Source organism: Cibotium barometz, chromosome 13 (genome assembly GCF_041138505.1).
Source record: "Cibotium barometz isolate CiBa-2024 chromosome 13, ASM4113850v1, whole genome shotgun sequence".
In the NCBI taxonomy this organism is placed as follows: Eukaryota; Viridiplantae; Streptophyta; class Polypodiopsida; order Cyatheales; family Cibotiaceae; genus Cibotium; species Cibotium barometz.
In genome coordinates, this window is record NC_141058.1 from 18,143,539 (window position 1) to 18,157,390 (window position 13,852).

General features: G+C 41.0%; 1 protein-coding gene across 1 annotated transcript; it reads right to left on the reverse strand.

The window, feature by feature from the left end:
• Positions 1-1,616: 1,616 nt before the first annotated feature.
• Positions 1,617-2,756, reverse strand: LOC147632443 (short-chain dehydrogenase PC-15-like). The gene has a single exon (XM_086806862.1). The coding sequence runs from the start codon at positions 2,595-2,597 to the stop codon at positions 1,701-1,703; it is 897 nt and encodes a 298-aa protein (XP_086662988.1). The 5' UTR covers positions 2,598-2,756; the 3' UTR covers positions 1,617-1,700.
• Positions 2,757-13,852: the final 11,096 nt, after the last annotated feature.

The following is a 13,852-nucleotide window of genomic DNA, read 5'->3' on the forward strand; positions in this document are numbered from 1 at the left end:
CTAGTGTCTCTAACGACTTTCTACATGTTGGCCACAAATCTACCCCATACATCACCACTAGCAAATACCTCCATGCCCAACTTAGTAGTTGTAAACAAAAAACAACAAACAAGAATAAAGAATTTTTATCAATAAGCTTCCTCTTGGGAAAGGGAGCCTTAAAATCTACCCACCACAACTAGGAGGGGCAATGATTAAAGAAGGTGGAAATGTAGTCCATGTTTTAAGTGTGAGGCACCACTCAACAACCTCCCCAAAACACAATATGTCCTCTTAATATAGTGAAGATTGAAGTGTGTGTGTATTGAGAAGATGACCAGTCATATGAGTCCCAACCATCGATCAAGTTCTTATTTAAAGATAAGTTTTTCTATTTCTTTCTTTCAAAACCAGTAAGAATCCACCAACAGCAAGAATGATATAGTTCCCATTATGATTGGTCTCACAATGAAAAGAACTTATCACTAACATCCTCCTACTTTAATAAAAATTTAAAGAAGTAATTTTAGTTTATATTATAACTCCTTTCTTAGGTAGGCCTTATATTCCAAATAACTTAGAGTGTCTAAAAATAACCTGTGTGTTCTATCAATTAGCACTAGTCCCAGCAATAGGCCTTACAAATATACATGTGGGGGGGCTTATGCCCAAGGTGTAGGTCTAATGTTTAATTTTTGTGGCACGGATTGTGGAGTTGTTCGCCGAGTTTACAATAGTTAGCTATGATTATGAAGATTGATAAGAGGTGGTCATCCATGGATCGGTTGCTCTAAAACGATACCAAGGGGTGGTCATGGTCTACAAAGGTACCAAGGAGCTATTGATGATTATACTAGGGTTAAGCTCATGAGCTAGTGGTGTAGGTCCCTACCCATTGGTAGCATCGTGATGATGAATGTTGGTATATGGTGGCCTACTTGAGCTAGTGGTGTGGGTCCCTACCCATCGTCGGTAGCATTGTGATGACAAATGCTAGTATATGGTGGCCTACAACAAGGGAAATTTGGTGTATGTTAAGGTAGTAGTATTGTTTGTCTTTGTGAGCCCTTGGTAAAATCCTCCCACTTTAACATAGATCATGGATGTCTTTGAAATCATAGCTTAAGGATTAAAGTTTTTGAGGGGCTTGAATTAATTCTTAGAAATGTTTGTCATACAGTTACAAACACAACCTATCTTGTACATGTTTATAAGGTCATGAAGACATGTGAAAAAAAGATCCAAATCTTACCTCTTCATCTAGATTTTTCTTTTCTCCATTTTATATCATGGCGTTTGCATCACCCAAGCCCATGCACAATTGTATTCTCTTTTCTTTCTTAGGGTGAAACATTGACTTACCAACCATCATTTAATAGTAATCTACTAAAAAACAACTTTTAGGCAATCGTGTTTATTAAGAATCTGGCAAGTGTATAAGGTATTAAAAATCTTAGTTCAAACCTCTCATTACAAAAAAATCAAAAGAACAATGATAAAATTCCCCATCATTTTCACATATTACTCATTTGATCAGAAGTACAAAAACATGCTAGGTTGTATTGATCGATAGATGCCATCATGAACATTGTCCTATTTGAAATTGCTTTTTGAAATTAGTAACGCATAACATTAGCTTGAGTAACATATATGGGGCCTTTTATTTGCAAATTTTTATTGGTCTCTAGCTTGTATGCATCCTCAAAAATTGTATGCAACCTTTAAGTGTCCTTCTTAGTAGACTCAATACTAGGGTGATTTAAGGTAGGCCTAGTGGAGAGGCCAAAGCGAGTAGACATGAAAAGATCTCGGAGCCAAATTGGTGAGAATGAGAGGAGGAGGAAGAGGGGAGTCATGTGGCCAAAGGCGAGACGGGGAGGGGGGTGAGGGGATAGGGCAGCTCGAACAACTTGAAGTGCAAGGAGGTGGGCGGGGGTGGCAGAACTAGCTTGGGATGCAACAGCACGTTCAAGGATGGAGGCTGAGAATGGCGCATAAAGGGACCATCGATGGTGGGAAAGTCGAGCTAGGTTAGCAGCACCAAGGTTAGAGTGGATGGCACCAGGAGAGACAAGCATAGTGTGTATGTTGAAGGGGCGCAACTCAACCCGGAGGGAGTCACTAAGTGCTTGGACAGCTGCCTTGGAGGCACAATAGGTGCCCGCCCACGGGGTGGGTGCCCATGCCACGATGCTAGCAATGTTGACTATAGTGCCCCCGCCACTACTAGCCATAAGGGGCACAACCGCTTGTATTAAACGGAGTGCCCCGAGCACATTCACATTCATAGTGTGTGCCATGTCAGATAATGGTAGCTCAGCCAATGGACCTGTGGCCCCGACACCTGCATTGTTGACAAGCACATCCACGTGGCCGGCCTCAGATGCCACCTTGGCCACGCATGCTCTCACACTCTCATCATTTGTGACATCCATTTCGAGAGTGTGGACGCCCATCGCTCTAAGCTCCTCCATCTTGTGCATGGCACTTGCCAAGTCACTAGCATACACGTGGCAACCAGCTTCGTGGAAGCACTTGCAGTACTCGAAACCGATTCCACCTTTAGAACAACCGGTGACGAGCACCACCCGCTTCTTTGCACCGCCGGGTCTCTCCATTCTCGCCGGATCGGCTCCTGGGGTGGCGATGGACGTGTGCTGCAGTGCTTGCAATCTTGCTGTCTGCTAGCGTGATGCTTCCATGGTGTTAAGCTTTGCGTGGAAACGCGCGAGGTTATGGTAAGAGGCGGATAGGATTGCAAAGCAGAATGTGCTCAGGAAGACCTGTACACAATGGCTGGTGGCTTTACTCAGCGCTTATAAGTACAAGGGTAGCTCGCAGAGTGTTGAAAACAAGGCCGACTGAGTGTGGCTTCTTCAATGCTGACAAAACGAACATCCGCAGTATATCCCAATACAGGCTTGTGTTCCACGCCGGCCACAACGAGGAGTCGTGAGGCAGGCTGGGACCGCCGGCCATAGGATTTTCATAGTCCTAACCTATATCTATATCTATACTCTATACTATATATATATAAAAAGGCTTATATCTATACTCTATACTATATATATATAAAAAGGCTTAAGTCTCTTTTGACACGTGTCATCAAAGAATGCAAAGTGCGGGGTACACAGAGACCGGGGAGGCTCAAAAGAGATAGAGAGAGGTGTCAACCCCGTTAGAGACGAGTGAGAGCCGTTTTGTTTGTTTTAAGGAGCTATTTTCACATTTGAATTACCAAATTCGAAACTTTGCACGATGAAAATTGCTTGATTCAACAAGTTGTCTTTTATATTTTTACTGATTGAAAAGTAGGACTCAACATATCTTTGAAGGTGAGCAGCCTGCCAGCTTTGCATCCATTGTACTCACTTGTAGTAGTATCCTATCAAAGTTACCCTGTCAAAGTGCTGGGCCTATCATATTCAAATCAAGATTCGAAGTGGCTAGGGGATAATTCAAGAGTTACTTCACAAGAAAAGCTTCACAAGAGCACGAAAATGTCTAGGATTTTTTCTTAAGCTAATCCCCCCCCACATGCCTCAACTTAAATTTCTTTTATACCAAGATTCCTCATGGTTTCCCACTTTTAACTATCTCTAAGACCTTCTAGGTACCACAAGGTTATGAAATACTCTAAATAATAATTTAAAAAATTTATCACTCAAATGCACAAAACATTTTTTTAAAAAATTAAGTCTACTTCAAGAGGTGTATTGGGTCCACTTGAACTTTTGATTTCCATAAGATGTAATAGCTATCACTTTATTTTACTTACAACAAGGAAGTTATTGTACATAAAATAAATCAATTTGCAAGAGGTGTATTGGGTCCACTTGATCTTTAGATTTCCATAACTTACAGTAAGGAAGTTACTCACCATAGCAATGTCTAGATAGTTTGCTAACTTGTGTTCCCTAGAGACTCCTATCACCAAATAGCTTCACCAATTCGTCGGCCTTAATAGCAGTAACATACAGCTCTTTTCTTCCTTCCAAGGACAACCACAATCTTTGTTGAATGAGCTCTACTATGAGCTATGTTTCTCTTCCTTGTAATTGCACCATGTCACTTTGTTGTTGCATATAAACGATATCTTTTGCAACTGAATGGATTGGTGTAGAGTTCTAAGAAAAGCATCTAGCTTTGTTAGGTGAAGCCATGCCTACACTACTTCATCAGGGAGCACAAGAGGAGAGAGAAGATTAAACTTAACTATGGAATAGTTGCATGGATTGGTGTAGAGTGCCAAGGCAGGCCCATAAAAGCATCTAGGTTTGTTAGGTGAAGCCATGCCTACACTACTTCATCAGTGAGCACAAGAGGAGAGAAAAGGTCAAACTTAACTATGGTGAAAGTGGCAACAAAACACAGAGCAATGAGTGCACAAGAAAGCAAATAAAGCATGTGCAAATAAAAGCTACAAAGGAACAAAAGTGGGTAAGAGGAGAGAAAAGATCAAATTTAACCATGGTGAAAATGACAGCAAAGCACAAAGCAATGAAAACACAAGAAAGCAAATAAAGCATGTGCAAATAAAAGCTACAAAGAAACAAAAGTGGGCAAGGAGGTTAAGGCAAAAAACACAAAACCAAAAATAGAACAAGAACATTGTGTTTTGCATGAACGCCACATTCCCCCAAAAATAACCAACACCCCATAATTAAAGAAATTATAATAATATGGAAGGATATTCTCTTGAACCGTGGCGGTCACATTAAAGCACTCGATTTCCACTATCTGCAAAGCTGGCATCACCTCATCAGTGAAGGGATTACGTGGCATTGGCCCATCGTACGGTCGAAGTCTATAGCCATAAACCAATTTCTTGAACCGCTCTTCTCCAGTTCAGGTTCCAAGCAAAAAAGTGCCATCATAAAACTTTTGGACTATCCAAAATCATTCACTCCACCTCAACTTCATTTTCCCTTAATAAAGGCCCATTCAAGATTCTAAAAGAGGAGAACCATATCCTTTTCTTTGAAGAGGCAAAATTTAGATGTCGATCAACACATTTCTTTCGCATCTTCTGAATGATAATGACGAAGAAACTGGTGAGCCTATCTTCATCCAGTTGGAGAAGCTGATCAAGTCGATGTTGGAGAGACTCTTCCAGACTCAGCTTCTCTACTACTGCAATGTAGAGACTTGGCACTAGAAATTCCATTGGAACCACAACTTCAGTGACATACACCAACTTCAATGGAGTCATACATGTGGACACTTTATGGGCTCTGTGGAAAGCCCAGAAAGAAAAATAAAGCTTTCATCCCAATCGGTTTGATTTACATTTACCAACTTCTTGAGAATCCATTGCACAATTTTATTTGTAGAGTCCACCTGACCATTGGCTTTTGTGTAGTAAAATGTTAACTTCTTATGGATGATCACATGCTGTGTGACTAATTGATGGATGACATCATTCATAAAGTGCTTCCCTTGATCACACCAACTCAATTAGACATCCGAATCTGCAAATGATCATCCTATACAAAAATCTGGCTATTGACTTGGATGAATTATCCTTCAAGGTTCTAGCTTCCACCCATTTGTTGGTGTTGTAATCTTTGGCTACCAAAATATACCTATTGCTTGTAAATTAGGCTTGTGGTTTGGATGGACCAACAAAATGCAACCCCCATTTTTGAAAAGGATTGAGAGGTAGTATCAAATTATGTGCCATCCAATCACTATATATGTTAGTTCCTCGAGCCTCTAAGACACATTGGGTTACTTTGCAATTCTATAAGCATCTCCTAATATAGTTATCCCACCACAAACCAGCTTGTAGGATCTTTCGGCCCGTTACATCTTCTGCAAAGTGACCACCACTGGTACCTATTCATGTTACATCTTCTCTGAGAATGGCTTCCTATTCATGTAGCAAAAGATAGCACGATGGTGGAGAATTTGATCTATGCCATTTTTATATAGTCAAGTATGGCTATGACCTAGAAATTCTGACTTCGGAATAGCCAATCTCTTTCTCTAATCTCTAGGATGTTTATCCTCCATAAGACCCATTTGCCAAAAAATGCAACATCTCATCATAGCAAGTACGCATAATGAACACTTATTGCTTCTACTGCAAACAATTCTCTAGCAGGCATCTCATCGGACACTCTAACTGGGACTTCACTAATCTCTCTACACATGTAATCAGCCATTGTATGGCTTGTACTTAGTGTGTGGATAATAATTGTAAACTCAAATTCTTGCAATATTAGCCCAACAAGCCATTTGGCCAACCAACCTCTGCTAATGCAAAATGTTCCACATGAAAAGTGAATTTTTTGCCCAAGTGCTAATGGTGGAACTTGTTAATGGAATAAATTATCCGAGAGCCTCCCTATGACTAGTGGAAAAGTTTTGCTCTACATCAAATAGTCTACAACTGGCATAATACATTGGGCATAACCAATTCTTATCTGCTTCCTTCATGAGCACATTGTCGATTGCCACATCTGAAGCATCTACAAAGACATGGGGAATGGTAACTCCCAATTTGGAACTTGGACAATTGAACCTTCTACTAGCATCATTAGCTTAAGGCGCATCAAAATGCCATATCACATTCCTTTGTTCAATCGAGATTCACGGTCTTTAGTGGTTGATTTAATGGGACTACTACATGTGCTACGTATCGGAGTATCCGACTATTATTCATGGTCTTTAGTTTGCTAATTCAATGGGACTACTACATGTGCCAAGTAGTGGAGCATACAAATATGCCACCAAACCTCCCTAAAAACCTTTTGAGTCCTTCATGTTGGTTGGGACTGGAGCATTCCTAATCACCTCCACCTTGGTTGGGACTGGAGCATTCCTAATCACCTCCACCTTGGCTAGATCAACTGCAATCCCTTTCATGGAAATAACAGTGTCCAAGTGCATTCCACTCTAAACAATAAATGCACACTTAGCCAGATTCAAGCTCAATCTGGACCCTCTACACTTTGACAGACATAAGGCCAAGTCATGAAGATGTTGACCTATACATCCAAATACACTAAAATCATCTATAAACACCCTCATGAATGTTGTTAAATATCCTAAAAAATTTCATGTACCATACTTTGAAATGTTGTAGAAGCATTCTTTAACCCAAATGTCATCACATTAGATGCAAACACACCCCATTTTATCATAAGGGGTGTCTTTTCTCAATCTTCATGTGCATCCAAGTCTGATTGTAGCCACTGAATCCATCCAAGAATGAATACATCTCATGTGCAGTTTTACTGGCATCTAAGAGTGAGTCTATAAATGGAAGAAGAAATGGATCTGTGATAGTAGCTGCATTTCAGCTTCCTGTAATCCACACATGCTGCATTCAGCTTCGTGTAATCCACACATGCTGCATTCAGCTTCCTGTAATCCACACATACTGCATTCAACTTTTTGTAATCCACACACTGCATTCAACTTTTTGTAATCCACACATGCTGCATTCAGCTTCCTATAATCCACACATACTGCATTCAACTTTTTGTAATCCACACTTATTGTATTCAGCTTTGTATAATCCACACATAGCCTGAGATTGTGATTATTCTTTGGAATAATCACTATTGTAGATAGCTAGGTTTAATGAATCCAACGTGGAGAAGCTTATCCAATTGTGATTATTCTTTGGAATAATCACTATTGTAGATAGCTAGGTTTAATGAATCCAACGTGGAGAAGCTTATCCAACTCCTCCTTTATCCTTTTGGCATTATTGGGATTCATCTAATATCTCTATTTGGTGGCCATGGATCCGAATTGCATCCTCTTTGAGGTTGCTCTTGTGCTAATAGAATAATCCCCTTCATGTCTAGCTCCATGTAAAGACATCTTTGAAGGAGGTCAACAACTCTTGAATTTCCTTCCAAAATGCATCATCAAATTTCGCACTTACATGGACCATCTTGGGTTCAGCTTCCGTCCTTAAATTCATGTCAACCAAATCATCCTCTATGATCCTTTTGAACTTTTAAAGATCTCTATAAAAAGATTTTTCCCATGTGAAATGAGTTTTGGTACACTTTCATCCTCCCTTCCTCCCTCCCTCCCCCCCTCCCCCCCCCCCCCCCCCCCCCCCCGCAGGCAAAAAAGTCCCTTCTACTAATTACCGAGAAAGACAACCAAAATGGCTAAGTACAAATCCATCACCAAGCATAAAAATGAGTCAACATGAACAAAGGGGAGGATGCACTTCTCCTCCAACTGGCCGCTCTAGGAGGAGAAGGGCTCACCCCACCACTATCTGTAAGAAAGGGACTATGCTGCCAAATTCTAAGAAAGGCCTCTTGATGCTTCCTCATATGGTTTGAGATGCCTTGAAGCTCCCCCACTGACCTTGAAGGTATGCATGATATCAAGCAAGATGCTCCGGATAGACTCTTTGGCAAGGTGAGGGTACCTTCAATGGCTTCAATGCATTAAGCTCTCTATATATGCCACATGGCTATACTACTACAAATCTCCCATCTCTGGCTAGAACCTGGGGTCCAATGACCAGTTAGGCAGAGGTGGAACTGCTAGCACAGTGGAAATACAATAGTGAGAGACCTGAAGGGCTAGTCCCCTATCTTCGTCCTCATACGACATGATGATTATGGACTCACATCAGTGGCCCAAAAAAATTTCCCCTCCATGTAACAATACAGGCGAGAACTCGATCCATAGTGAAAATGTGTAGGATCCTCTACCATACCTGCTACTGTTGGGCCTTCGGGCAATCCATATTGAAAATGTGTAGGATCCCCTACCATACCTGCTGCTCGGCCTTTGGGAAATCCCAAAGGCAGTGATACTAACACTTCTGGGGATGGCCACATCTCTGACATAATGCTCTAGTCTACCCCCAAAGTGCCAACTAATAAGCTCCTATATGCCAATGCTAGTGACCTTTTGAGGCAAAAATCTATCCCATAGTCGCTTCTAGAAATCTATGAGAAAATGTGGTGAGAGGCCTTGGGACTACGAATGTGCTCCTATTGGAGTGCTCTCCTACACCTTTGATATCTCAATCATGTGGCCTAGCCATGCAGTGTAAGCAAAGAAGGGGGTAACCAGGTGAATCCTCTCTGTCCTCTGGATCCTGCCATATCCACTCCCGAGTCCCACTTGTGGAGACTCATAATAGGCCAGCCCTCCCACATCCATAGGCCACCATAGTCTCTCTCTATCCACCTTGGTTGTTGGAGGGTCAATGTGCCATTCATGTACATGAAAAGCAATCACCCTCATTGCATGGTGCATCCCTTGAGGTCCTCTAAGGGGTTCTCTTATCTCTCCATGAAGCTTGATAGAGAAGCTGAGTAAAATGGAGTACTTGTCCGTGCCATCATGAATGACGAGGGGTATAACATGCCTAGTAAACACTCCCAGTTCCTGTAGATGAGGAGGATTAGGTAATATCAGTGGGGCTAGCCACTCCAGAGGTATGGAAGAGTCGATGTCGAGGCTAAGTTAGTCTCTACCCTAGATCCTAATAAGGCCTCTCTCCTCAGCCTCTCGGGGTAGCTATCTAAATGCAAACCAATCTCTAAGTGAGCTAGGGGGGGCCATACTCAAGGCTCCCCATGATACAAGTGGGCAAACCCCAAGCATGTGACCATTAGGTAGATAGACCATAGGATTCCACATTGAAGGCTGTCAGAGTCACTCCTCGAGAGGCTACTAGAGCTGACTAATGAAGGACCGGCTTGAGATCATCCCAAGCATGCAAGAGATTAGCTACAAATTTGTCACACACATCCAGCACCTATGAGGAAATGGGGTCACTAGTGAGAAGAGTGCTAAAGAAATTTGTTGGGCGATGCCTCTCACATAAGGGGGGTCTGTAACAATGAATCCATTCGGGCCACACAACCTATGGATACCCTCTCTCCATCTGTTCTGCATCCAAAAAGAGGCTTCAGCATGGTGGTTCCACCCCCCACTTCTCTTTTTATCACGGCCATAGGTGAGAAAGCGATACAATCATGGCCAACCCTTCACTTCTGATGAGATGATATGCTCCCTGAATAGTACCACTGAACCTAGGTCATGCGATGAGGTTATTATGGCGGGCTACTAGTGGTAGCCAAGGATCAGATATCCATGATGGGCTGACGGTGGTAACCGAGGGTTAATGAGTTGATACCATAAGGGATCAAATATGAGAAATTGATGTAATTGAATATATTGTTTTAAACATTATTTTATGTGATATTCTATCAAGTGAAAGTGTGTATAAGTTAAAGGTTTCAATTTTTGTATGGTGTAACTATTTTTCATTACATAAAGAAGTGCCAGCTAGGGGGCTCAGGTGGAATACCGCTTATACCTAGGCACAACCCATACAAAAATTGATTTGGATCTTTTGACTATATGGCTGGGTGATGGCTAACCACAGTGGGTTGGATGGGGTTAGGCATGGCCAAATGATTTGTTGGTTGAGTAATCATAGGGTGAGATTAGATTTCAATTTGAAATGGCAAAGCAGAGACCAAAACTTAGATATCTAGTAGTCCTAGAGTATTTGTCTATTGCTGTGGGAGCTACTTGCTTGTTGAGCCTTGGGGAGCTCGAGTAGCTACCATTTATGAGGGTTGGGAGATATTTGTCTATTTCTGGGAGCTACTTTCTTGTTGAGGCTCGTGGAGCTCGAGTAGCTACCCTTTATGAGGGTTGTGGAGGAAGACGTCAGGTCTAGTGAGATAAATTGGAGGAATCACCCACTTTTCTTAGACAAAAGAATCACAAGTTTTAGTAAGGGTACTTTATATATTCCTCATGGGTACCCTTATCCTAGCAAAGTTTTAGGTCTCATATTCTAGTCACTATGTGGAGCTATTGAGATAGCCGATGTCTAAGAAATTATTGGGAGAGGCCCCACGTGAGTCCCTCTACCCAAATTATAAATTGTGCTTCTGCCAAACTCTAAGGATATACAGGGGGTAGGATCCTCACACATCTAAGTGATAGCTTTCACACACCACTGGTGGCTGGGTTAGTGAGATTATGGGCGATATGCCACTAGGCTATGTGATAGTCACTTTGGTGTACTAGAGTTATAGCACTAGCTCATGAAGTTGGGTTCACACTGTTAAAACCCTAAGATCTCTCTAGATAATTGTTATGCATAAACATGCATAAATCAGGCATAAACTCAACCACCCAACCACCCCCGAGCCCAAGGGATGCACACATGAATAATGAATGAAATACATCATACCTCTACCTTGATGTCCCATACCATCAAGAGGTATAACACAATCCAATAGCATGTAGCTATAGTGTGAAATGGTAGGTGAGTAGATATGAACCTCTACAAAGAGAGCATAACATAGCCTTGGCCTCATGGAGCCCAAACCTCCAAGCCCCCAAGCTCCCCTGAGTGTGCCCCATGCCCCTATTATATAGGAGGGCCCTCAAGTGACTCTTGACTTTCCATTCCTCATGTGTGACCCTTGGATGCCTGACCCTAACCTTAAACCTTAAGGTTAGTCCTAACCCATGCTCCACTAGAGCTTGTTCCCATGCTCCCATGCTCACAAGTCTAATGTGGGTTAGCCTCCTAGTATATGCACACATAATGTGTATATAACATAGCACACATAATGTACATATAACATACTTCCCCTCTCTCAAAACATTGCACTCTTGCAATGAAAAGAAGGAGAACTGCGCTGAACAATCTCAACCGACTCCCAAGTCGAATCCTCAATTTCCCTATCTTTCCACCTAATTTTAACCTCAAGGATAAGTCAACTACAAAGTTTCCTTTCCCTGAATTCATGTATCTTATCAAGTTCATGTGGAACATAGGATAATTCATCGACTTCGAGTTCTTGAGGAGTAACTATGTCATCCTCACCTCCCAGTTTCCCTTTCAATCTATCAATATGAAAGACTGGATGAACTCTAACAATTGGAGATAGTTTTAGTTCATACGCAACCGTGCCAATCCGATATATAACTCGAAATGGACCACAATATCTAGGAGATAAATTCGAGCATTTTCCCATTGACAAAGTCTGAAAATCTTTAGGAACATTAAAATAAACCAACGCTCCTGGTTCAAAAGACCGAGATGAGCGTTCTCTATCAGCATAAAACCATGCCCTATCATGAGCACACGGGAGAGCATCTCATGCATCAACACGCTGTCCCCTACTGAATTTCAGTAGAAATTGACAGAAATTTGATCGCATTCCCGCGGAAAAAACTCGCAAAAAATGTATAAAAATACATTTTTAATCATAAAAATGCTCAAAAAATTCCTTAAAAAATAGGAAAAATTTCTAAAAATTCTAGAAATTCAGGGAATCCATCCTACAAAAATATCCACCATAAACTTTATGGTATTTTTGTAAAAAATTCCATTAATGCTCGATTTTAACCATAAAAAATAGAGAAAAATAGCATTAACTCACGGAATTTCCCCGCAACGTCGATTCGTCCATTGAATTGTAGTTACACACGTTCCAATCACCAAATCGATGATCCACGTGCAATTCATCAACACAAATCAACAAAAAATAACATTTTATTAGTAAATATTAAAATTTACTAAAAAAAATCAACAATTAAATAGAGATTGCTCTGATACCACTGTTAAAACCCTAAGATCTCTCTAGATAATTGTTATGCATAAACATGCATAAATCAGGCATAAACTCAACCACCCAACCACCCCGAGCCCAAGGGATGCACACATGAATAATGAATGAAATACATCATACCTCTACCTTGATGTCCCATACCATCAAGAGGTATAACACAATCCAATAGCATGTAGCTATAGTGTGAAATGGTAGGTGAGTAGATATGAACCTCTACAAAGAGAGCATAACATAGCCTTGGCCTCATGGAGCCCAAACCTCCAAGCCCCCAAGCTCCCCTGAGTGTGCCCCATGCCCCTATTATATAGGAGGGCCCTCAAGTGACTCTTGACTTTCCATTCCTCATGTGTGACCCTTGGATGCCTGACCCTAACCTTAAACCTTAAGGTTATTCCTAACCCATGCTCCACTAGAGCTTGTTCCCATGCTCCCATGCTCACAAGTCTAATGTGGGTTAGCCTCCTAGTATATGCACACATAATGTGTATATAACATAGCACACATAATGTACATATAACACACACTATAGACCCACCTTTGTATGTAGAGTACTTTACCTTATAGTATGTTATAGAAGGAGAGTACTTTACCTTATAATATGTTATAGTAGGAGATTAATTTCCCTTATAGTATATAAACTTATCTCTTTATGTTATGGTTACAGAGAAGAGAAAAGAATAGTATGTTATAATAGGAGAGTACTTTCCCTTATAATACATACACTTATGTCTTCATGTTATGGTTTTACTTTCCCTTATAGTACGTTCCCTTATAGTATGTACACTTATATCTTTATGTTATGGTTGTAGAGAAGAGAAGATAATAGAAGAAAATTTAGCCATCCATCTCTTGTATGCTTGTCTACTCGTGTGTGTGTGTGTGTGTGTATGTGTGTTTACTTGCAAGGAGCTCAAGCTCATCCTCTCCCCCACATTCTTCTCACATATGCAATGTCAATATATACGATGATACTTATCCAATGTGCAAACATGGATACCTTTACCTCAAAAATGCTAACATCCAAAGTAAACATCCTATCATTTGTGTTACCTTTTGTAATCAAGCAACACTGATTTTTAAAGTCTTCCACAAAGCACCCTTGAGAATTGATCTCACTTGCAAACCATGCTCAACCATCTGTGCACAACCATCTGTGCACAATAGAAACCAAGTTTTTTGTAATATTAGGAACATGAAGTACATCTGCCAAGTGCTTCATTTTGCCATCCTACATAGACACAAACAATGGAACTTTACCAACATGCATAATAGATACA